At 34.2% G+C, this 25,487-nt stretch overlaps 1 protein-coding gene across 3 annotated transcripts in view; it reads right to left on the bottom strand.

Annotated features, from left to right (window-relative positions):
• Positions 1-3,648: 3,648 nt before the first annotated feature.
• Fer2 (basic helix-loop-helix domain-containing Fer2) overlaps positions 3,649-25,487 on the bottom strand; it is a 63,333-nt gene continuing 41,494 nt past the window's right edge. For all 3 annotated transcript variants that reach the window (XM_089092959.1, XM_089092957.1, XM_089092958.1), the window contains one exon: positions 3,649-3,874. In XM_089092959.1, the coding sequence (XP_088949085.1) occupies positions 3,762-3,874 (113 nt within the window). In that variant the 3' untranslated portion in view covers positions 3,649-3,761. The remainder of the gene's footprint in view (positions 3,875-25,487) is intronic.

Raw genomic sequence — 25,487 nt, 5'->3', positions numbered from 1 at the left:
TTATAATTGTAGTATTTTTAAAAGTCCGAGCAGAAATGATGCTATCAAAAAGTAAGAAGATTCCTTGTCTGTTTCCCAAGTTGCTTACGTTATACAAAAAAGCTCACACTATGTTGACCTTGAAAACGAAGAAACACATACAAAATACAATTTCTTAGCTTAAATAGCCACGTGTGGCGCTCGAAGCATTGTGAAAGACTTGACGTAACAATAGGAAAGGACCATTGAAGTCTGAACCGAATTTTCCTTCAGGAAAATGTTAATATATTTGCAGATATTGGTTCTAGGCGTTTACCCCCCCCCCCCGCCGATTACCCTCCCGGAAAATACCTCCCCGCAGAAAATACCCCCCCCCCTCCGGAGAAAATAAGGCTTTCCAAATTTGAGAATTTTATTTGAGTTTTTTTCCGTAGGGAGAAGGAATTTTGGTACTTATGTTTTATACGCCACTCACTCAAGTTTACGCTGTGTAAAACTCGAGAATAAACAGGGTTTCTTCGTTAGTTTATTTCAGTTTATTGCGAAACAAGACAAAGACAAGTGACAGAATAGATGGGAAATATATAATTTGGGTTGTATATTTGCACATAAGGGGGGGGGGTAAAATTTTTGGACAGTTTTAAGTCAGGAAACAATTAATACTTAATAATATGCAGAATAATTGTACCTAACACAATTTACATGCAGACCAGCTATACTTTACCCCCTCCCCCATAATGTGCTAATACACAGCCCAAATTTGTTTTCTAAAGTAACGAAGAAACCGGTTTGTTCTCGAGTTTTACACATCGTAAACTTGAGTGAATGGCGTATAATACACAAGTACCGGAATTTTTCATGGAGAGAGAGCCGGATTTCCCGGTATTATTTAAAACGATCAGAAATTAAATTTAAAAAGTTTTTTTCAAGTAAAAGTAAGGAGCAACATCAAAACTTAAAACGAACAGAAATTATTACGTCTATGAATGGAGTTCCCCTACCACAAGACCTTGCTCTTAACGCTAAAGTTTTAACTTTTTGTCCTAATTCTTTAAGAACGGTTCCTGAAACACAATGGCCGTTAAATTAGAACAATAAGCTGTGCTCTAAAATTCAATAAAAAAATAAGTAGTGTGAAGAGCGAGGTCTTGAGGAGGAGGCAATCCCTTTCATATACGTAATAATTTCTGTTCGTTTTATGGTTTGAGGTTGCTCCTCACTTTCAGTTGAAAAACCTTTTGTTTTATATTTAACTACTTACAGGTTTTATTTTTTAATGGGAAACATACGTAACAAGTTTTTTAAAGAAAAGTAAAGAGCCTCATTAAACCAAAAATAAGCAAAAATAAAGTCAAATAATCTTCAACATAAAAACTATGGAATCTAATAGAAAAAAAATTAAATTATATAAAATATTCTTTTATATGAAAAAGACAATGTCAATAAAAAATGAACAAAAATTAATTTAAAAAACTTTTTCTACAAAATAAGTAATAAGACTATAAGGAATAAATATCAGAATATGTATATCAAACTGACAATACACGGTTGTTTTTTTTTTTTTTTTTTTTTTTTTTTTTTTTTTTTTTTAGTAAGGTGCAAATTTTTTCTGGTCTTGAGAAGACATGGATGTTGTCAGCCATACTCCTTTTAATTTTTGCTCGCTTTGAGTTTGACTAGGTTATCTATTGTAATTTCTGTTAGTTCTGGATTTCGTTTATTTATTAATGGTGATTTGTGGTAGTGTTACACTTGGAAAATAAGAAAAACGAACTCGTAGAATTTGACAAAGCTTTTGTCCGTAAAAATGAGAATTTATAGGTTCCCAAAGCCAATTATCCTTTCAAAGAATAGCTAAACCTTCTTAAACTTTTTGGTGCCATATGTTTTAGCTTAATTTTGATGGTTGTTCCCCTACATTTTTTTCTTCTTCCATTTTATTTTTAATTTAGCACCCGCTACTGCCAAAAATTGTAGAAGTTCATATGGAAGTCTTTTCAACAAAAATGGATTCGCGGTTTTTTCTAAGTTTTTAAGATACTTATGGTGTGTAAATTCCTCTTTTTCGTTCCTTAGCACTTCTCAATGAAACTAAAAAAAAAAAACAACACTCAAATCAAATTCTCAAATTTGGAAACCTTATTTTCCACGGGGGGGGGGGTATTTTTTTGGGGGTAAACGACTAGAACCCTTCCTTAGTTAGCTACTTTTTTTGTAGCTCTACTACACCAGAAGGGGTTATTTTCCCTTACTAACATGAGCAAAACCTCGATTAGTTTATAAGGCTTCGATCTAATTTTACCATCTCTCTCTGGCCGGGCTCCCCCCTTTCTTGGGATTTCTTATTAAATATAAAACTTTAGAAAATAAATTTGCCCCTATCTTGTTGTCTTGGCCCTTATTCTGTCTTCTTGCCTCTCAGTTTATTTCTATTATAAGATTACTATAAGCTTTCTAGTATTCCACTCAGAAATAAAATTGAAGGGTCTCGATTCCCTAGGAATACTATCAATAGCATTTAATATCATTCTTCCTGTATTTTTATCATGAAGCTTTACCTTAACCAAACAACCACCCTTCAAAGCTGAAAATCGAAGATTTTAAAGTTTTGCTACCTGATTGTTTGCAATTGGCGAGGGTAATATCTAGGCCTACATAATAAAAGTACCAACGTAAATTTTTGATCTTTTAAACATTTCTAAATATGAAAAAACAACTCTTCAACTGAAAGTAATGAGTTAAAATAAGTAAAGTTTTTAATACTGTTGAAAAAGCTTATTTTTCTAATTAAATGGCCATTGTGTTTCAAAAAATCATTCCTAAAGAATTAGGGCAAGAAGTTAAAACTTTACCGTAAAGAAGTTAAAGGTCTTGTGGAAGGGGCAACTTTCATATGCGCAATAATTTCTGTTCGTTTTAAGTTTTTGATGTTGCTCCTTACTTTCAGTTGAAAAATTTGTTTTTTAATTTTATTTCTGATCGTTTTTAAATAATACCGGAAAATCCAGCTCTCTCCATGAAAAATTCCGGTACTTGTGTGTCATATATCACTCACTCAAGTTTACGATGTGTAAAACTCGAGAACAAACCGGTTTCTTCGTTACTTTAGAAACAAATTTGGGCTATATATTTGCACATCAGAGGGAGTGGGGTAAAGTACAGCGGGTCTGCATGCAAAATGTGTTAGGTACAATTATTCTATATATTATGAAGTAAGAATTGTTTTCTGACTTCAAACACTTTACCCAATACTTTACCCCCCCCCCCCAAAAAAAACATGTCCAAATACTTTACCCCCCCGCCCCCCTTATGTGCATATATATAACCCAAATTATATATTTCCCATCTATTCTGTCACTTGTCTGTATCTTGTCTCGTGCTAAGCTGAAAGAAACTAACGAAGAAACTGGTTTGTTCTCAAGTTCTACAGATCGTAAACTTGAGTGAGTGGCGTATAATAGAGAAGTACCAAAATTCCTTCCCCCTACAGAAAATATAAAAAAAAACTCAAATAAAATTCTCAAATTTGGAAAGCCTTATTTTTTACGGGGGGGGGGGGGTAAACGCCGACCACCGCAGATATTGGAAGCACTGTCTGCATTGAATCTTTATACAGAGATCTATGCCTCATGTTACTAAAAAAAATATAAAAGTCACAATTTCGCTTTGGATTCTATATTATAGTAACTAAAGAACAAGGGACAAAAATTATAATTTGAGATCAGGTAGTGCCGATATGACTAGAAAACTGTGGAAGACATTGATTATGAAATATACTGAGATCAATGATGAGACCCATTCTCCAACACTGCTGGAAGAGTTCCAAGAGCAATTCTTTTTCCTGGACGAACTCCAAGATTTTCCCACTTTATCCATGATAAACGAGCAGTTAGATCTGAAATATAATGTCACCAGGATTAATATGTGTGTTGAGGCAAATGAGTTTGGAGAAATGAATAAAAACGAGAGAGATACAGGGAGACTAAACAAAAGAGAAAGTACGAGAATTGAATTGAATCATAGGCTTAGTCAAGGAGGTAAGGGTGTCGCTACAATTTCCTTAAAACATGAAAAAAAGAGTAATAGAGGTAGTCTTGTATTCTTACTTATATTCAACCTGCTTTTCGTTTGGCGCCAGATGGCTGGTCAAAACGAACAATCTTTGACCATCTTTCATTCTACATCTAGACCCAGGCGCCGCGCCGGCGGATCAACCAAACGTAGCCAACGAGAGGCCCGGTTGACGGCCACCAAAGTGTCGCTACGCCGCCAGCGCGCCTCAAGCGCGCCGCCGCCGGCAGAGGCGGCGGCGTTTGGCTGACTGAATTAATTTCGCGGCAATTCTTTATTGCGTCAACCGCAAAGTCTGAGCTTTTCTTTCTCGTGTGGTTTAGTATTTGGATTTTCCTGATTATTAATCAAGCAGGGCTTCCACTAACCCCGAATTTTCGGGTATTTCACCAAAAATCTATGCGTCATCCCAAAAAAAGTTGGGTTCCCTGAAAATCACCCAATAACGGTGCCACTCCTAGCGATTTATCACCAGTGACTTCCCCTGCCAAATATCACTTTGCATACCATATGTCTTCACTACTCTCTTGTTCGTTGATTTTCGTTTCTTTTGTTACTTTGCATAAAAACCAGACAGATGCAATTGCAATATACACAGTTCTTCATATGTTGACAAAAAAAATATCGTCTTTATGAAATGAGATTAAATCATTTCAAATGCAGTTTCCCAATTGCTATTTCTTACATCATCTGTAGTCAAGAATTTAATTTTTAAGTTGAATAGAACGTATTCACTACTCTACAGCTTCGGTTAGATTTTGAAACTGATAGCCGACAGATTGTTTCACAGCTGAATCGTAAGTTTGCAGAATTTTGTTTTCTTTTGCTGTTTTTAGATAAGATTTTCTTAATGTTTAATGCACAATTGTTGAACGCCTGATAGATCAAAGAAAATATAATCTTCTTTCTGAAAAAATTCATCCCCCCACCCCAAAAAAAAGCCTTCTATTGAGACAAAATTTAGCTATAGACTAAGCTATGTACAAGGTTGGGGAATTAAAGATTGAAACGGAAGTTACCCCAAAAATATGGTTCATAAAAAAAATGTAAATTATTGCCTATTTTTTAATGTAAAGCTGAGACGATATCCTATCAAGGTGGTATCCAGAGGGGGGGGGGTAGGGAGGTATTACATTTAAATGGTAATATATATAATTTTTTTTATTGAAAGGAGGGATGCCAAAAATTTAATTATTTTTTTTAATTTAAAGCAGAGACGGTATCCTATCATGGTGGTATCCAGAGGGGGGGGGGGGTAGGGAGCTATCATATTTAAATGATAATACCTCGTTTTTTTAAATCCGAAGCAGGGATGCCAAGTAGATAATTATTTTTTTCCTTTAAAGTGGAGACGGAAGAAAAGATATCAAATTCCCTGGACTATTTAAATATTTTAATAAACTCAGGGCCCTCATTGGGACTTGTTTATTGTCTTGGGTATTTTGCGATTTCTCATAGGCTACTGGTCTAATTTGGCTGGTATTTGTGCTCCCTTTTAACTACACTATTTGAATGCTATTGAATGCCAAAGCAAATCAATGATTCATTTTGTCAATAATTTGAGATATATCTGGATAACTTTGAGATTTGTGTTGCCGTTTTTGTACCCCTTTAATCATAGCCTCAATTTTTTTTTCAAGGAACACTAAGCTGTTTAACGTTATTTTGCGTGTTTGTGTGAACCATATAGTGACCTAGTTAATTATTAAGTAAACTATTTTTTAATGTAAAGCTGAGACGGTATCCTATCAAGTTGGTATCCTGAGGGGGGGGGGGTGTTGAGTTGGGAGGTATTACATTTAAATGATAATATCTCGATTTTTTTTTATTGAAAGCAGGGATGCCAAAAAGTTATTATTTTTTCTTTAATTTAAAGTAGAGACGGTATCCTATCATGGTGGCATCCAGAGAGAGAGAGAGAGAGAGGGGGGAGGGGGTAGGAAGCTATCATATTTAAATGATAATACCTCGATTTTTTTTGAAAGCAGGGATGCCAATAAGTTAATTATTTTTTTTAAATTTAAAGCAGAGACGGTACCCTATCAAGAGGGGACCCAGAGGGGGGCATAGGGAGTTATTTTATTTAAGTGATAGTACCTTGACTTTTTTTTATTGACATCAGAGATGCCAACAAAGTATTTCTTTTTTAATTTGAAGTAGAGACGGTCTTCTATCAAGGTGGTGTCCAGAGGGGGGGGGGAGGTTAGGGAGGTATTATATTTAAATGATAATATGTCAAATTTATTTATTTTTCTAAGCAGGGGTGCCAAAAAGTTAATTTTTTTTATTTTAAGCAGAGACGGCATCCTAAGAAGGTGGTATCCAGGGGGGGGGGGGTAGGGAATTATTAAATTTAAAGTATATAATCTTGAATTTTTTTTATTGAAAGCAGGGATGCCAAAAAAGTTATATTTATTTTTTTTAATTTAAAGCAGAGACGGATATTATAGAACATTATATGGAAGCTTTAAAAAAATACAAAAGGGAGTGTGAAGGGAGATGAGAGAATTTTATAAGAATATGACAGTTTGGTTGCTATCAGTAGCTACTAGGTGAAGTATCCTATGAAAATGTACTGTCAATAAGTAGAGAAAGTAAATTTGTAAATTTAAGCTGTGAGTATAGTCCTTCTAATGAATTTGCGTACGCCCCCGTACCAAACAGGTTTTTCTGATAATTCTATTCTACAGGGGCATTACACTCTTTCTTTGTCAGGAGACTTACGCAATTTCAAAGTTCAATGTCTTTTTTTAGTGATAAATCAAAAACCAGCATGTCTTGTTTTCGCTGCTATGCAATTATTTTTTGTATATATTCGGGTTTCAAATTAGATTCTTCAACAGTTCTGAATAGTTTATTCAACTTAACACTAGTGACATTTTTTGTAAACATTTACATAGAAATGGATAATTCTAAGCAATTTCTGGTGAGTAAAATTTTCTCATTATTATAATAAAAAGAAATTGTCTTGTCATTAAGTTAAGGAAGAAATTCTTTCCTTACACTAGAACTAAGGGTACTTATGCACTTAGAAGCCTATTGTTTTTAGGAGCTGAAACCTCTACATAGTTCTCTTATAGGCTGAAATTTACGGTGCGATTTTTATCAAGATCAGTGGACCTTTTTTAGAGATGTTTTTGAAAAAAAGTGCTTATCTTTCGATTGGTAATTTGGGATTATAATAAAATGTTTATTATTTTAATGTATTAATTTTTACAAAAGCTTATTTTTTATCAAGATCAGTGGCTTTTTTTTTTTTTTAGGGATGTTTTTGAAAATACTTCCAGGCCAGTCTGCATTTAAGGTGTGATTTTTATCAAGATCAATTAACCTTTTTAGGGATGTTTTTGAAAAAGTGCTTAGCTCTCGATCGGTAATTTGGGGTTAGAATAAAATGTTAAACACCCTTTCAAAGAGATTTACGCAATTTCTAGTTCAAGGTATATACATGTTTTTTTTATTATGACATCGATTTTTTGTGTGTCAGTCGATTAGAGAAAGTTGGTGGCTTAACTTGATTAGTGATTAGGATTTGAATAAAAGGATAGTTTTTTTTTTCTTGTTTAGCATTTGCAAAAAAGGGGTAATTAGTAAGTGGAAAATTTTTTAATACTTTTACAATCGGAGATGTTTGATTAACCTTTGCAAAAAAAAGGGGTAATGGGAGTTGTGAATTGGAAGAGATTGGTTGAAAAGTCTTTTGAGAGAGTTGAGTTGCACGAGGGTTGACTTGCACGAGGGTTCAGTTACATACGGATTCAGTTACACGGGGATTAGTTAAATGGGGTCGAGTAGCACGGAGTTGAGAGACTCAGTTGCCTAATTCCGTGTGATTTTTCTTTACTTGATGGTCATTAAAAACGAAATTTTTTTGTTAAATAAGTAGTTTTTGTATATTTTAAAAGAGCTTTAAGGGGTTTGAGAGACTCAGTTGCCTGATTCCGTGTGGTTTTTCATCAGTTGGATGAAAATTTATTATTAAATTTTTCTTGTTTGTATTTTTGAGTTTTAAAATTATACTATAAGTACTTTTTTTTAGATAAACATATTAATAATTACGTTTGATTTTTATCTTTGTTAAGCTAATTAAAAACGTAATTGTCATTTTATATAAGAAGTTATTGTATCTTTTAAAAGAGCTTTAAGGGGTTTGAGAGACTCAGTTGCCTGATTCCGTGTGGTTTTTCTTCACTTGGTGGTCATTAAAAACGAAATTTTTTTGTTTAATTAGTATTTTTTTTTATCTTTTAAAAGAACTTTACGGGGATTGAGAGACTCAGTTGCCTAATTCCGTGTGATTTTTATTTACTTGATGGTCATTAAAAACGAAATTTTGGTGTTAAATAAGTAGTTTTTGTATCTTTTAAAAGAGCTTTACAGGGTTTGAGAGACTCAGTTGCCTGATTCCGTGTGGTTTTTCTTCACTTGGCGGTCATTAAAAACGAAATTTTTGTGTTAAATAAGTAGTTTTTGTATCTTTTAAAAGAGCTTTACAGGGTTTGAGAGACTCAGATGCCTGATTCCATGTGGCTTTTCTTCACTTGGTGGTCATTAAAAACGAAATTTTTGTGTTAAATAAGTAGTTTTTGTATCTTTTAAAAGAGATTAACAGGGTTTGAGAGACTCAGTTGCCTAATTCCATGTGGTTTTTCTTCACTTAGTAGTCATTAAAGACGAAATTTTTGTGTTAAAGAAGTAGTTTTTGTATCTTTTAAAAGAGCTTTACAGGGTTTGAGAGACTCAGTTGCCTGATTCCGTGTGGTTTTTCTTGACTTGGTGGTCATTAAAAACTAAATTTTTGTGTTAAATAAGTATATTTTGTATCTTTTAAAATAGATATACAGGGATTGAGAGACTCAGTTGCCTAATTCCTTGTGGTTTTTCTTCACTTGGTTGTCATTAAAAACGAAATTTTTGTGTTAAATAAGTAGTTTTTGTATCTTTTAAAAGAGCTTTACTGGGTTTGAGAGACTCAGTTGCCTAATTCCGTGTGGTTGTTCTTCACTTGGTGGTCATTAAAAACGAAATTTTTGTGTTAAATAAGTAGTTTTTGTATCTTTTAAAAGAGCTTTACAGGGTTTGAGAGACTCAGTTGCCTAATTCCGTGTGGTTTTTCTTTTCTTGGTGGTAATTAAAATCGTCATTTTTGTGTTATATCAGTAGATGTTGTATCTTTTAAAAGAGCTTTACTGGGTTTGAGAGACTCAGTTGCCTAATTCCGTGTGGTTTTTCTTCACTTGGTGGTCATTAAAAACGAAATTTTTGTGTTAAATAAGTAGTTTTTGTATACTTTAAAAGAGCTTTACAGGGTTTTAGAGACTCATTTGCCTAATTCCGTTTGTTTTTTCTTCACTTGGTGGTCATTAAAAACTAAATTTTTGTGAAAAAGAAGTAGGTTTTGTATATTTTAAAAGAGATTTTCTGGGTTTGAGAGTCTCAGTTGCCATAGTTCGTGTGTTTTTTCTTCACTTGGTGGTCATTAAAAACTAAATTTTTTTGTTAAATAAGTAGTTTTTGTATCTTTTAAAAGAGCTTTACAGGGTTTGAGAGACTCAGTTGCCTAATTCAGTGTGTTTTTTCTTCACTTGGTGGTCATTAAAAACGAAGTTTTTTTGTTAAATAAGTAGTTTTTGTATCTTTTAAAAGAGCTTTACAGGTTTTGAGAGACTCAGTTTCATAATTCCGTGTGGTTTTTATTCACTTGGTGGTCATTAAAAATGAAATTTTTTTGTTAAATAAGTAGTTTTTGTATATTTTAAAAGAGCTTTACAGGGTTGAAGAGACTCAGTTGCCTAATTCCGTGTGGTTTTTCTTCACTTGGTTGTCTTTAATAACGAACTTTTTATGTTAAATAAGTATTTTTTGTATCTTTTAAAAAAGCTTTACGGTGATTGAGAGACTCAGTTGCCTAATTCCGTGTGGTTTTTCTTTACTTGGTTGTCATTAAAAACAAATTTTTTTTGTTAAATAAGTAGTTTTTCTATCTTTTAAAAGATCTTTACGAGGGTTGAGAGACTCAGTTGCCGGATTCCGTGTGGTTTTCCTTTACTTGATGGTCATTAAAAACGAAATTTTTGTGTTAAATAAGTAGTTTTTGTATCTTTTAAAAACGAAATTTTTGTGTTAAATAAGTAGTTTTTTTATATCTTTTAAAAGAGCTTTAAGGGGTTTGTTGGGATGTGTAGTTTGCTTTTAGGACTTTTCAGAGCCATGATTCTTAGTCTCTCATAGGCGTTTGTTGTCTGAAACATCTAGTTTGGGATGAATAGTTTGCTGAGAAGTTAACTTTTAGTATTTTATGGTTTTATGTGCCTGAAATCATGAATTAGAATAGTTAATTAGCTGTTTAGGTTTTCAGACATAGTTTTTTAGATGTTCATGGGTGTTGGGTTCCTGGAGGGTTTTATGACTCCTCCTCTCAATGAATTCAGATGGTTTTAGGACTCGTCCCCCTAGCCATAACTCCATTCAACCTTGAGCGAGGATATAAAAGTTTGACGAAGTATTTCTCTACTTAACAACTAAATTAATAACTTCCAAGATGATAGGACAGTATGACACAGAATTTATCAGTTACCGAGAGTTCAATGACTCCTCCCCACAATGAATTCAGATGGTTTTAAGACTCATCTCACTAGTCATAACCTCCGTTCAACCTTGAGCGAAGGTATAAAAGTTTGATGAAGTATTTCTCTACTTAACAACTACATTAATAGCCTCCAAGATGATAGGACTGTATGACACCGAATTTATCAGTTTGAAAAAATCATCTTGTGGTGTTATATTCGAATGTGCTTTTTTATTATTGTCAATGGATCTCGAAGAAATTGACTGTTATCATTGGTTAGTGAACTATAATCTGTTTGAGTATGATAAAAGCTTGTGGAGTACTACATTACGTTGTATAAACACACTGGGATTCTATGATAGAGTGATTACACCACTTAATAATACTGGTCAGGAACTGAGAAATGTCCTGGAGGAAGTCAGTGAAATTTGCAGCTTTTTCGGAGTTGAAGCACTCTACGTAAAGGGCAATGTACCTACAGATAAAGTTTTAATTCAAAAGTGTGACCCTAGGATTCCACATACGGAAATTTCATTCAAAAAACTATGAAAATATTTGTTAGTAAGTAAAAAACTCATTATTGATTTCACCTCTTGGATATACAGTACAGATACTTCATTCAAGAAATTATGAAAAAATTGCAAGTAAGTAACTTTTTTTTCTCTTTATCACAAACAATTTTCACTTAGCTACATGATGTATAAATTTAATTAAAGAAATTATTAAAAAATTCTCAGTAAGTAACAATTTCTTTCTTGAAGTCAACTCTTGGATGCACAATTTCATTCAAGAAATTATGAAAAAGTTGTAACTAAGTAGCAAATTCTTTCTTGAATTCACATGTTGGATTAACAAAAATACATTTCGTTCAAGATATTATGACAGAATTCTAAGTAAGTAACAAACTCATTATTGTTTTCACGAGTTAGATATACGATGTAGAAATTATATTCAAGAAATTATGAAAAAAAATTCTCAGTAAGTAACAATTTCTTTCTTGAAGTCAACTCTTGGATACGCAATACGGAAATTTCATTCAAGAAATTATGAAAATATTTGTAAGTAAGTAACAAACACTTTATTGATTTCACCTCTTTATTGATTTCCGAGGTTACGTGCGCACACGTAACCTCGTCTAAATTAACCTTAAAAAATGAAATAAAGCTATGTCGACTTTGCATGTCTCTCCTGATTGGTCCCTAAAAAACCAGTCTGGTTGAAAACGTGGAGTTTTCGTACTGTTCGCTTTTTGCAATGTGTAGGAATCAGTGGGGAATCCCCGCTCGTTTGGAAAGATGCCAAGTTTTCGTACTGCACACTTTTTGCAATGTGTAGGAACCAGTGGGGTATTCCTGCTCGTTTGGAAAGGTGCCAAGGAAAGGTATGCAAATAGCATGTAGTTTCAAAACGTGTTTATTACTTACTTACAAATATTTTCATAATTTCTTGAATGAATTGTACTCTATGCTTGTCCCTGAGACACGATATGGCTTCTCATTTTTCGATAATCAGGCAATTTTCTCAAGCTCTTTTCTCAAGGTCATAGCTTTTGACTGACAATACTAACATCAAAACTTAAACGGTCAGAAATAGAGGCTGGGCTGTTTCCAAAGATTTAGCTAAAAAACCAGTCTGGTTGAAAACGTGGAGTTTTCGTACAGCTCACTTTTTTGCAATGTGTAGGAACCGGTGGGGTTACTGAGAATTTTTTAATAATTTCTTGAATTAAATTTCTACATCGTGTAGCTAAGTGAAAATTGTTTGTGATAAAGAGAAAAAAAAGTTACTTGCGATTTTTTTTTTCATAATTTCTTGAATGAAGTATCTGTACTGTATATCCAAGAGGTGAAATAAAAAAAAGAGTTTGTTACTTACTGAGAATTTCTTCATAATTTCTTGAATTAAATTTCTACATCGTATATCTAAGTCGTGAAAACAATTAAGAGTTTGTTACTTACTTAGAATTTTGTCATAATTTCTTGAACGAAATGTCTTTTTGTTTATCCGGCAGGTGAATTCAAGAAAGAATTTGCTACTTACTTACATTTTTTCATAATTTCTTTAATGAAATTTCTGCATTGTGTATCCATGAGGTGACTTCAAGAAAGAATTTGTTACTTACTTGCAATTTTTTCATAGTTTCTTAAATGAAATTTTTGCATTGTGTATCCAAGAGGTGACTTCAGGAAAGAGTTTGTTACGAAAGAGTTTGTTACTTGCTTACAATTTTTTCATAATTTCTTAAATGAAATTTCCGTATTGTGTATCCAAGAGTTGACTTCAAGAAAGAAATTGTTACTTACTGAGAATTTTTTCATAATTTCTTGAATCAAATTTCTACATCGTGTATCTAAGTCATGAAATTCTTGAATGAAATTTCCGTATTGTGTATTCATGAGTTGACTTCAAGAAAGAAATTGTTACTTACTGAGAATTTTTTCATAATTTCTTGAATTAAATTTCTACATCGTGTAGGTAAGTGAAAATTGTTTGTGATAAAGAGAAAAAAAAGTTACTTACTTGCGATTTTTTCATAATTTTTTGAATGAAGTATCTGTACTGTATATCCAAGAGGTGAAATCAATAAAGTGTTTGTTACCTACTTACAAATATTTTCATAATTTCTTGAATGAAATTTCCGTATTGTGTATCCAAGAGTTGACTTCAAGAAAGAAATTATTTCTTACCGAGATTTTTTTTTCATAATTTCTTGAATATAATTTCTACATAGTATATCTAACTCGTGAAAACAATAATGAGTTTGTTACTTACTTATAATTTTGTCATAATATATTTAACGAAATTTATTTTTTTTAATCAAAAATTTGAATTCAATAAAGAATTTGCTACTTATTTCCAATTTTTTCATAAATTCTTGAATGAAATTGTGTATCCAAGAGTTGACTTCAAGAAAGAAATTGTTACTTACTGAGCATTTTTTCATAATTTCTTGAATTAAATTTCTACATCATTTAGCTAAGTGAAAATTGTTTGTGATAAAGAGAAAAAAAGTTACTGACTTGCGATTTTTTTCATAATTTCTTGAATGAAGTATCTGTACTTTATATCCAAGAGGTGAAATCAATAAAGAGTTTGTTACTTACTAACAAATATTTTCATAATTTCTTGAATGAAATTTCCGTATGTGGAATCCTAGGGTCACACTTTTGAATTAAAACTTTATCTGTAGGTACATTGCCCTTTACGTAGAGTGCTTCAACTCCGAAAAAGCTGCAAATTTCACTGACTTCCTCCAGGACATTTCTCAGTTCCTGACCAGTATTATTAAGTGGTGTAATCACTCTATCATAGAATCCCAGTGTGTTTATATAACGTAATGTAGTACTCCACAAGCTTTTATCATACTCAAACATATTATAGTTCACTAACCAATGATAACAGTCAATTTATTTGAGATCCATAGACAATAATAAAAAAGCCTATTCGAATATAACACCGAAAGATGATTTTTTCAAACTGATAAATTAAGTGTCATACTGTCCTATCATCTTGGAGGCTCTTAATGCAGTTGGTAAGTGGAGAAATACTTCATCAAACTCTTATAGCTTCGCTCAATGTTGAACGGAGTTATGACTAGTGAGATGAGTCTTAAAACCATCTGAATTCATTGTGGGGAGGAGTCATTGAACTTTCGGTAACTGATAAATTCTGTGTCATACTGTCCTATAATCTTGAAAGTTATTAATGTAGTTGTTAAGTAGAAAAATACTTCATCAAACTTTTATATCCTCGCTCAAGGTTGAATGGAGTTATGGCTAGGGGGACGAGTCGTAAAACCATCTGAATCCATTGAGAGGAGGAGTCATAAAACCCTCCAGGAACCCAACACCCATGAACATCTAAAAAACTATGTCTGAAAACCTAAACAGCTAATTAACTATTCTAATTAATGATTTCAGTCACATAAAACCATAAAATACTAAAAGTTGACTTCTCAGCAAACTATTCATCCCAAACTAGAAGTTTCAGACAACAAACGCCTATGAGAGACTAAGAATCATAGCTCTGAAAAGTCCTAAAAGCAAACTACACATCCCAACAAACCCCTTAAAGCTCTTTTAAAAGATATAAAAAAACTACTTATTTAACACAAAAATTTCGTTTTTAAAAGATACAAAAACTACTTATTTAACACAAAAATTTCGTTTTTAATGACCATCAAGTAAAGAAAAACCACATGGAATCCAGCAACTGCGACTCTCAATCCACGTACATCTATAATAAAATATAGGATAACAAAGTAATTAAACCAACACTTTCTATTTTAATGACCACTACGTAAGGAAAAATCACATGGAATTTGGCACCTTAGTCTCTCAATATCTTTAAAGCTCTATAAAAATAGACAAAAACTACTAATTAAAAACAAAAAATTAGTGTTTAATGACCACCAAGTGAATAAAAACCACAAGGAATTAGGCAACTGAGTCTCTCCAACCCTGTAAAGCTCTTTCAAAAGATACAAAAACTACTTATTTAACACAAAAATTTCGTTTTTAATGACCACCAAGTGAAGAAAAACCACAAGGAATCAGGCAACTGAGTCTCTCTAACCCTGTAAAGCTCTTTCAAAATATACAAAAACTACTTATTTAACACAAAAATTTCGTTTTTAATGACCACCAAGTGAAGAAAAACCACACGGAATTAGGCAACTGAGTCTCTCAAACCCTGTAAAGCTCTTTTAAAAGATACAAAAACTACTTATTTAACACAAAAATTTCGTTTTATATCAAACAAATTAAAGCTCTTTTAAAAGATACAAAAACTACTTATTTAACACAAAAATTTCGTTTTTAATGACCATCAAGTGAAGAAAAACCACACGGAATCAGGTAACTGAGTCTCTCAAACCATGTAAAGCTCTTTTAAAAGATACAAAACTACTTAATTAACACAAAAATTTCGTTTTTAATGACCACCAAGTGAAGAAAAACCACACGGAATTAGGCAACTGAGTCTCTCAAACCCTGTAAAGCTCTTTTAAAATATACAAAAACTACTGATTTAACAAAAAAAATTTCGTTTTTAATGACCACCAAATGAAGAAAAACCACACGGAATTAGGCAACTGAGTCTCTCAAACCATGTAAAACTCTTTTAAAAGATACAAAAATTACTTATTTAACACAAAAATTTCGTTTTTAATGACCACCAAGTGAAGAAAAACCACACGGAATCAGGCAACTGAGTCTCTCAAACCCTTTAAAGCTCTTTTAAAAGATACAAAAACTACTTATTTAACACAAAAATTTAGTTTTTATGTAATACCAATTAAAGAAAAACCACACGGAATTAGGCAACTGAGTCTCTCAAACCCTGTAAAGCTCTTTTAAAAGATACAAAACCTACTGATTTAACACAAAAATTTCGTTTTTAATAACCGCCAAGTGAAGAAAAACCACATGGAATCAGGCAACTGAGTCTCTCAAACCCTGTAAAGCTCTTTTAAAAGATACAAAAACTACTTATTTAACACAAAAACTTCGTTTTTAATGACCACCAAGTGAAGAAAAACCACACGGAATCAGGGAACTGAGTCTCTCAAACCCTGTAAAGCTCTTTTAAAAGATACAAAAACTACTTATTTAACACAAAAATTTCATTTTTAATGACCGCCAAGTGAAGAAAAACCACACGGTATTAGGCAACTGAGTCTCTCAAACCCTGTAAAGCTCTTTTAAAAGATACAAAAACTACTTATTTAACAAAAAAATTTAGTTTTTAATGACCATCAACTAAATAAAAATCACACGGAATTAGGCAACTGAGTCTCTCAATCCCTGTAAAGTTCTTTTAAAATATACAAAAAATAATTATTTAACACAAAAATTTCTTTTTTAATGACCACCAAGTGAAGAAAAACCACACGGAATTAGGCAACTGAGTCTCTCAAACCCCATAAAGCTCTTTTAAAAGACACAAAAAATAATTATAGAACTATATTTTTTCGTTTATTATGAACTAAATTTATAGAAAATTAACACTGAATTAGGCAACTGAGTCTCTCAAACCCCGTAAAGCTATTTTATAAGATACAAAAACTAATTATATAACATAAAAATTTTGTTTTTAATGACAACCAAGTGAAGAAAAACCACACGGAATCAGGCAACTGAGTCTCTCAAACCCCTTAAAGCTCTTTTAAAAGATACAAAAACTACTTATTTAACACAAAAATTTCGTTTTTAATGACCATCAAGTAAAGAAAAATCACACGGAATTAGGCAACTGAGTCTCTCAACTCCGTGCTACTCGACCCCATTTAACTAATCCCCGTGTAACTGAATCCGTATGTAACTGAACCCTCGTGCAAGTCAACCCTCGTGCAACTCAACTCCCTCAAAATACTTTTCAGCCAATCTCCTCCAATTCACAAATCCCATTACCCCTTTTTTTTTGCAAAGGTTAATCAAACATCTCCGATTGTAAAAGCATTAAAAAATTTTCCACTCACTAATTACCCCCTTTTTTGCAAATGCTAAACAAGAAAAAAAACTGTCCTTTTATTCAAATCCTAATCACTAATCAAGTTAAGCCACCAACTTTCTCTAATCGACTGACACACAAATAATCGATGTCATAATAAAAAAAACATGGATATACCTTGAACTAGAAATTGCGTAAATCTCTTTGAAAGGGTGTTTAACATTTTATTCTAACCCCAAATTACCGATCGAGAGCTAAGCACTTTTTCAAAAACATCCCTAAAAAGGTTAATTGATCTTGATAAAAATCACACCTTAAATGCAGACTGGCCTGTAAGTATTTTAAAAAACATCCCTAAAAAAAAAAAAAAGCCACTGATCTTTATAAAAAATAAGCTTTTTGTAACAATTAATACATTAAAAGAATCAACATTTTATTATAATCCCAAATTACCAATCGAAAGCTAAGCACTTTTTTCAAAAACATCTCTAAAAAAGGTCCACTGATCTTGATAAAAATCGCACCGTAAATTTCAGCCTATAAGGGAACTATGTAGAGGTTTCAGCTCCTAAAAACAATAGGCTTCTAAGTGCATAAGTACCCTTAGTTCTAGTGTAAGGAAAGAATTTCTTCCTTAACTTAATGACAAGACAATTTCTTTTTATTATAATAATGAGAAAATTTTACTCACCAGAAATTGCTTAGAATTATCCATTTTCTATGTAAATGTTTACAAAAAATGTCACTAGTGTTAAGTTGAATAAACTATTCAGAACTGTTGAAGAATCTAATTTGAAACCCGAATATATACAAAAATAATTGCATAGCAGCGAAAACAAGACATGCTGGTTTTTGATTTATCACTAAAAAAAGACATTGAACTTTGAAATTGCGTAAGTCTCCTGACAAAGAAAGAGTGTAATGCCCCTGGAGAATAGAATTATCGGAAAAACCTGTTTGTACGGGGGCGTACGCAAATTCAATAGAAGGACTATACTGCTGTGATTTGAGAAATACTGATGAAAACATTAATGTTTGCGGTCAATTGATTGCGCCGGTGGTACGCCGCCGGTGCTGTTTTTGGCCCCGCCGCCGCCGCTATTCCCTCATCGGCGTGGCGCCGGGGTCTATCTACATCAGTACAATGTGTCCTAACCATACCAACCTTTCTTTCATTTTAGCCCTAGAAAATAGGATCGAACAATATTTCTTGTAGTTTTTTGTTTGACATCCGGTGTCATTATAGTAGCTTCCAACATTCTTATCTTTGTCTGCAGAATTATCTTCCTACTCTTCCAAATGTTTTTCAACTGTGAAAAAAGGCCCTGGGCCTTGACTATTCTACCTTTTACATCTTCGTTGCATTCAACGTCCTTACTGGTAATCCTACCCAGGCGTGTAAAACTATCCACTTGATCAATCTTCTCTACCCAATATTACCTCTTCAATTTCATTTATTCCTAGTCCAAGTGACTTTGTCTTCTTAATGTTAATTTTCAAACGTTTTCTTGCACCCTGAAGGAGGTGCACTTGACGCTTGGTGTGAACAGCAATGGGATCAATAATGCCGAACCGATGTGACACCGACAAATTATTTGTCCACGGTCTAAATTAAGAATAAATTTAGCACGCTTCTAAAAATCTGAACTTAGATTTCTTCTATCACTTGTGGAAAAAGATATTCCAAAATAGAGACATAGCTAAAAAAAAAAGACAGCTAAAAAATTATGCAGCCAGACTCGAATCTTTCAGTTATATTTCCTTTTTATTGATGGCAGGACCTCATATGCTTTTCGCCAAAATTACTTATCTGTAGGGCACGCGGAAGAACCATACTCCACCCAATAGGCATTCCTAAGTAAACAATAGAACCTCATTATACTGCCTCTTGATTAACAACGTAGGATAATCGGCCCACTACTATAAGGTACATGAACTCGGACAGAAAGGTTTCTATACATTATTAAGAAAAGGTAAAATAACTCAGCGATCAAGCCGCGTTTATTCGCCTAAGTTAATAGTTCAGCGTGTATTCGGGAATTTAATTTAATGGAAAATGCATCCATTCAACCCATCAGCTGCTATTAGCATGTTCGCTAAATATAATGTACGTGCTCGGGATGGCTTTTAAAAACCAAACTAGTTATTAGCAGACTAACATTTACCTGAGATATCGTCAATAACGAGCATTTCCATTAGTTTGTAGGACAGGTGAAACTGTTATGGTACGGTAAAATACAAAATCTGACGGGTTTCGCCCCTTTTTTCACAGGTGTAATAATGCCGGTAAAAAAAAGGAAATTAAGAACGAGATCCGATTAAAGACAATCTGAAACAAAAGTTTAGCATAACCCAAAAGATTGTTACTTCCATGGGTAAGGACAAACCACAAAGTCCGTCAACACCTCGTCATAGATTTTTCTTTGGATTACAGATGGCGACAGGATAAATTTATGATAGTTATTGCGTAACCAGCGCCAGAACCAGTTAACTTCAGATATTTGGCTTGTTCTTCGCTGAACTTATCTTCAAACTTCGTCGGGAGGGGAAAGCGAAAGGAGAAATCCACTCCCACTCTGAGATCGCAGCTTTGGAACCACTGCGATTTCCATTTCGCTTAATAAATCACAGTGCGTTTTGGATGTTCACTAATTGACTTTTCTGATTGGTCACTTCACTTTTGTGCTTAGACAGGACATTAACAAATTTGTACTTTGCAAGTAAACAAACTTTGCAAACTTGTGCTTAGTAAGTAAACGTACTTACCAAATAAACGATTTACAACAGTAGATCTCGGACGATCATACTCGATCCAAAACTGATTCCAGAGTTTCACACGAGCACACACGTCACTAAGAGCAGCATTTTCAGACCACTTCAGAACTTCCGGGTCGTTTCTAACTTTCTTACTAGGCACAGTAGGTACTTCTGCACATTTTAGAGCATGATAAATTTTCACGCAATACGTATTTAGACACACTTGTCTTTCCTCTTCTCGAGTTAGTGCACTCTGCTGAAATAACTGGAAAGGTACTCTAATCTTGGCAAGAATCCCGTCTAATGCTGCACGGCTGGTAATTATTCAGATTAATTTTATTCCCATCAGTCTTGGCCGCCCACTTCCTAGTACTAGGGAAATTGTCCGGTCTTGCGTGGGTGACTCGACAAACATTCTTAACCGGGAAAATGGTCGAATGCATAGACGTTTACCTTGACGTGATATGAGAAACAGGCATGGGCTTAGGTTGAGCTTAGCATTAAATTGAGGTTAGATGTCAAGCCCGAATCGTGTATGTAAGGGAAACACAGATCACCGACAGCAACACTAAGACCATCGCAAGAGGCTAGAAACATTTGTGCTCGAGCATTATTCCTGTCCGAACAGCTTCAGTCCCGCTCGCTGCGTGGTACGGTCATTTACTTCGCCTACCCACTGAAACACCTACCCGAGTTATATTTGACTTCGATCCAACTGCAAACGGCTGGAAGCGCCCCAGAGGTAGACCACGTATGAGATAGGCGGATATCATCAACGATTGACTCACGGCGTGGGGCATTGACCATTGTGAAGCTCCTATCCTGGCACAAAACAGGCCACTCTGGAGACGACTAACTGCCCTGACGTCTGGTCCCCTCTACGCTGGCATCGCTGCCGAGCAAGAGCTTTAAGTAAGTAAGTATTATTCCTGTCAGATAGCTCATAATTTAGATCACTGGATATGATGCACTCAAGACCTTGGCTAAGACAGCTGCTCACCGAGCCTGACAATTTCCTACATCCTTTACTGAATTGCTTTACGGATATTTCACTTTAGTAATCTGTGGTCATATTCGCTGAGTAGTAACCATTCCATGTACCTTAACAGCAACAAAGAAGTCGTTAGTTTTATAAAGGAAATGCGTTAAGGCTATTACTGCTGAGTAAAGCAACATTACCATACGTCGTGCAATACCATCAACGCCAGAGAAGTTCTCCATGCCCAAAAATGGGCGGGAAGTGGATTGCTTCGCAGAGATGACTTGCTGAAATACTTTAGTTTGAACGAACGATTATAATCAATTTGTTGGGTCTTTATACAGTTCGAATTTAGCGGAGCTAAGGTTTTCACCTGCAGAAGTTTCTGTAGGAATGTGAAGAATTGTTCCAAAAACACTTTCATACCTATGTTCATGTCACTGTTACTGCCTCGGCAAGTGATACGGCAGCATTCTTGTTGATCAAGACTATTCCTGATTAACATTTCCTCGACTTTAACTCCACGATATGTGAATTAGTACTGCCGCTAGGGGTTGTCAAGATGCGTTTACCGTGCGCCAATGTTCGAGTGATTTTTGGGGGGGTTCTATACGACCACGGCATATGACGGTTTCGGCTTAACAGTGTAGTTGAAGTAGCGCGTATAACGGTTCCATCAGGCTCAGGGTTAGAGTTCACAAAGCTATTAAACTTTACACACAGGTGGTTCAATTTCTGTGTCAGAGTAGCTGTTGCTTCTCCTGGAATGATTGGCACTTCATCCGATTCAAAAATAAAAGAAAAAGGGCAAAAGGGAGATATTCTTCTCTTAGAAAACATTTCGTACTCTGATAGTGTTGAGAATATGGTCTGTGTTCTTAGACCATGCAGCAACATGTGATAACGGATCACGGACAAGAGTCACATCATCTCCTTAGCATTGATAATTGCTTGTGCCAAAAGCCCTGCATTTTAAAGGAGATAGCTCCTTGCAGCTTCTCAATCACGACAAACAACTCTCAATCAGTACAGCAACTGCCGACGCACCTCAAGAAAAAGGATTATAGATGAATGGTGTTGTAATAAAAGATGACGCTGACAAGTACTGAACTGGCTAGTTGTAGATAACGCTAAACTGAAAATTAAATAACCTTCTGTTTTTAATCAAGAAAGAATCTCCAAAAATAGGGCTCGAACTGCAACAGAGTCTATTTAATATGTTTTCAAAATTGTACCTTCTTGCTGTCTAATGCAAATTGTTTCTGGTAGTCATAAACAAGTAAGATTTTCAATGTTCTTCAGCTTTCACAATGTTCTTCATACAAGGATAGGACCTTCAATCAAGCTTATCTGTTGGGTGAATCAAATGGCTGCTCCTAATCTACACAACTGAGGACTAAAGAGGTATGAGGATTCAGACACTTCTCGATTATTATTAATCTAAGAGAAAAATTTCGTCGGCGCATCCTCTTCTGTTTCTAATACTGCACTGTTTTTCTCTTAAGACTTGATCTACGGCATCTACTAGTCTAACAAGTACCATTATGCTAAGTAATTTGCTTCCTACTAGTAATTTACTACATTTAATTAAAATGTTCCTACAATCACTGGATCCTTTTTTTTCTTTTTTTCCGAAAATCATATTCGTTGTCCTCAGCAATTTATCACTAGATTCGTAACCACCATATTTCAAAAACTCATTTACCACACTATGAGCACCCGGGGCCTTATAATTTTTTAATCCTTTTAGTACTATTTCTAATTTCTCTTCACAATATAAATCTTGGGTCAGTTCCGAACTGTCAAAAAACTGTTCTTTTCCATATTATGTCCTTAAACTTTGGCACGATTTAACGTATTATCAAAATGTTTTGCCAATCTCTCTTTAGGACTTTCCTTTTCAGTAGTTGAGGCCCCTTCATATCTTTAAGTGAAACAAGTCAGGATCTCCAGTTAAATGGAGGCTCTGTACAATCCTGAACCCATCTTTGTCAATGTACAGTTTACCACATTCGGCGATGCTCTTCTATCAACAAGAGTCGACATCCTGCATAAGCAAAATCAAGCCTATTGTCTCCGATTCATTATATATTCATGGCTACAAATATTATACTACAATGGGGAGGCAACCCATAATAGATAACATAGCTAGGAAGAGTTTATTGACAGAACGGGTCAATTGAATTTGGAGCAAGAAATCAGCTAAAAATAGGCTATTATTATTCTGGACTGGAGTTTTAGTAAAGTAATTTAGTTTTTTCCTTTATATAATTTGGTGGCACCAATTCACGAACTGACAAAAAAAAAAAAAAAAAAAAAAAAAAAAGTCAGTACAGTAAAATCTAGCGAAAATAAATTAAAATGTTTTTTCTTGTACGAATCAGGATATGAAAGGATTTCGTTCCGGCGGGGGTATTTTCAACAAATGAGGGGGGAGGAATACGCCAGACACCGTTCTTGTATTTAAAATTTGCTTCACCGAGCCAAACTCGACCCCTTGGTGTTAAAAAGTCCTATAATGATTCAATCTTAAAAGGGTTCCCGATCAATGACTAATGAGTCAATTTTTTTATTGACCAGCCAGGCGAAGAAGAGAGTAAGCGATTATTATCAAAATTGTGATTTTTTCATGCAAGACAAGCATAATGTATCTACTACTACCAACAACTCACTGCAGCACCAAGCCTCCTGAGGCCAACATGAATGTCTTGGCAAGGGTAGGATGGGTATGGAAGGTTAGAGGTGTTCCAGTGCCGTAAGATGGTTTGGGGGTCTCCGCTCTGTCATAAGTTCCTTTCTCCGTCAATATCCCCAAAAGGAAAACCCTTGCTACGTGACCTCATAGTGTCACCAGGCTAGTTGACCCATAGAGTCTTAAAAATGCTTCTCCTCTGTATCTTGGCTTCAAATTAAATCTAGAAAAAAGTTTTTTCTTGTGTGAGTCAGAGTATAGGAGGATATGTGTTTTTGAGGTAGGGGGGATACGACAGATACCGTTGTTATTTCTAAAATTGACTTCATTGAGCGAAGCGCAATCCCCTGGTACTTTTCTTAAATTGCCCACTCAATTTCAAGCATTATTAATAACGCCCAGACAGTGTTAATATTTATTATATAATTCATCCCTTTGTCAGATTACATTCATTACTTTTTAAATTGCCCAGGCTGTCACTGCTTAGTGAAAATATTCTTTCACTGGGAAAATTTTTGTATTAAATATTCTTTTTTTATAATCTTAGGTTTTTAATTCCCATAATCGTCGAACTGATATAAAACATACTTACTCAAGCAGGAAGGATGGGGAGCGTAGACAGAGAGTAGGGCTCACGATGAATAAAGAAGCTGCTAGGTCTTGCTTAGGTTGGGAGGGTATTATTAATAGAATGCAATTTGCTCACTTTATAACTAAAAACTGCCAGGTATCAGTTATAACAGTCGAGGTCCCCTGAATCGGCTGATATTAATGCTCCTGAACCGAATGATGGAGGTAGTATTGATTCAGATGAATTTCACTTACAGACAGGAAATTACATTAAATTACAAATTGACAAGATCCTGGATAGAAATATAGTGTTTTTATCAGGGGATTATATTGCCCAGGTTTGCAGAAATTGGGATAGATGCCTAGTCTAGGTAAATTTGTGTGTAGAAAGAAAACAGTAACGGTTATAGACCACTGCAATTTTGTAGGCATAAAAATATTATTAAAACCGATGTAGTATTTGGTCATAAAATAGCCAGTAAGTGAAAATGGTATTCGCATGATGGTAAGAAGGCCAACTTTATTAATTATGTTGTTATAAACCGAAAAATGACAGGATCGATATAAGATGCTAGGGTATATAGGAGTGCTGTCATTGATGTTAAAAATATGGTAGTATCTATGGTTAATTTAAAGGTCAAATTTAGGAAGGGTAACTACCTTCCGGGAATTCATGACGCTGGTAGACTCCAGGAGGAGAATTTGAGAGAAATTTTTCAAGAACAATTGAATATTAAACTACAGAGTATAAAAGTTGACAATGTAGAAAATATATGGAAGAATTTTAGGTAAATAATTTGGGAAGTATCAGATGGTGTATTAGGGAGAAAAGTTAGAAACACGGATAGGAATATTAATGAAAATACTTTAAGTCTAGTAGAGAAGCCTGAAGACTTGTACAAGAAGTATTTGAATCATAGATACTATAAAAAAGAGAAGAACTTAAGGAAAATAGAGAAAACATTAAAATAAGAATTAAGGAGATGTGAAGAGGAGGTCATGGTAAAAATTCCTGAAGATCTGGAAAATGATTTAGAGATGTTGAAGATCTGATTAAGAGATTCTGTATATAAAGTTTTATAGGGAAGAACAGTGTGGTTTTCGGAAGAGGAGAAGACGCTTTGATCGAATTTTCACTCTTAGATTAATAATTGAGAAGTACCTAAGTCATCAGACCCCTTTAGTCCTCGTTTTATAGATTATGAGCAAGCGACAAATTCAGCCAATAAAACAGCCTATAACGAAGATTCTAGCCTTGTATGGTATGCCAGATACATTAAAGTGATTTGTTTTATATACGAGAATGACGTTGCTGCAGTGAAGGTAGAAAATGAGGTTAGTATCTGGTTTTGTATTGAATCAGGAGTTAAGCAGGGTTGTGTTCTATTCCCGTTTGTATGGATTGCTTTTATGAACTTTGG

Source organism: Artemia sp. Qi Xiang Cuo, chromosome 8 (genome assembly GCF_049724085.1).
Source record: "Artemia sp. Qi Xiang Cuo chromosome 8, ASM4972408v1, whole genome shotgun sequence".
Classification (NCBI taxonomy): domain Eukaryota; kingdom Metazoa; phylum Arthropoda; class Branchiopoda; order Anostraca; family Artemiidae; genus Artemia; species Artemia sp. Qi Xiang Cuo.
This window is presented reverse-complemented; position numbering and strand designations above follow the sequence as displayed.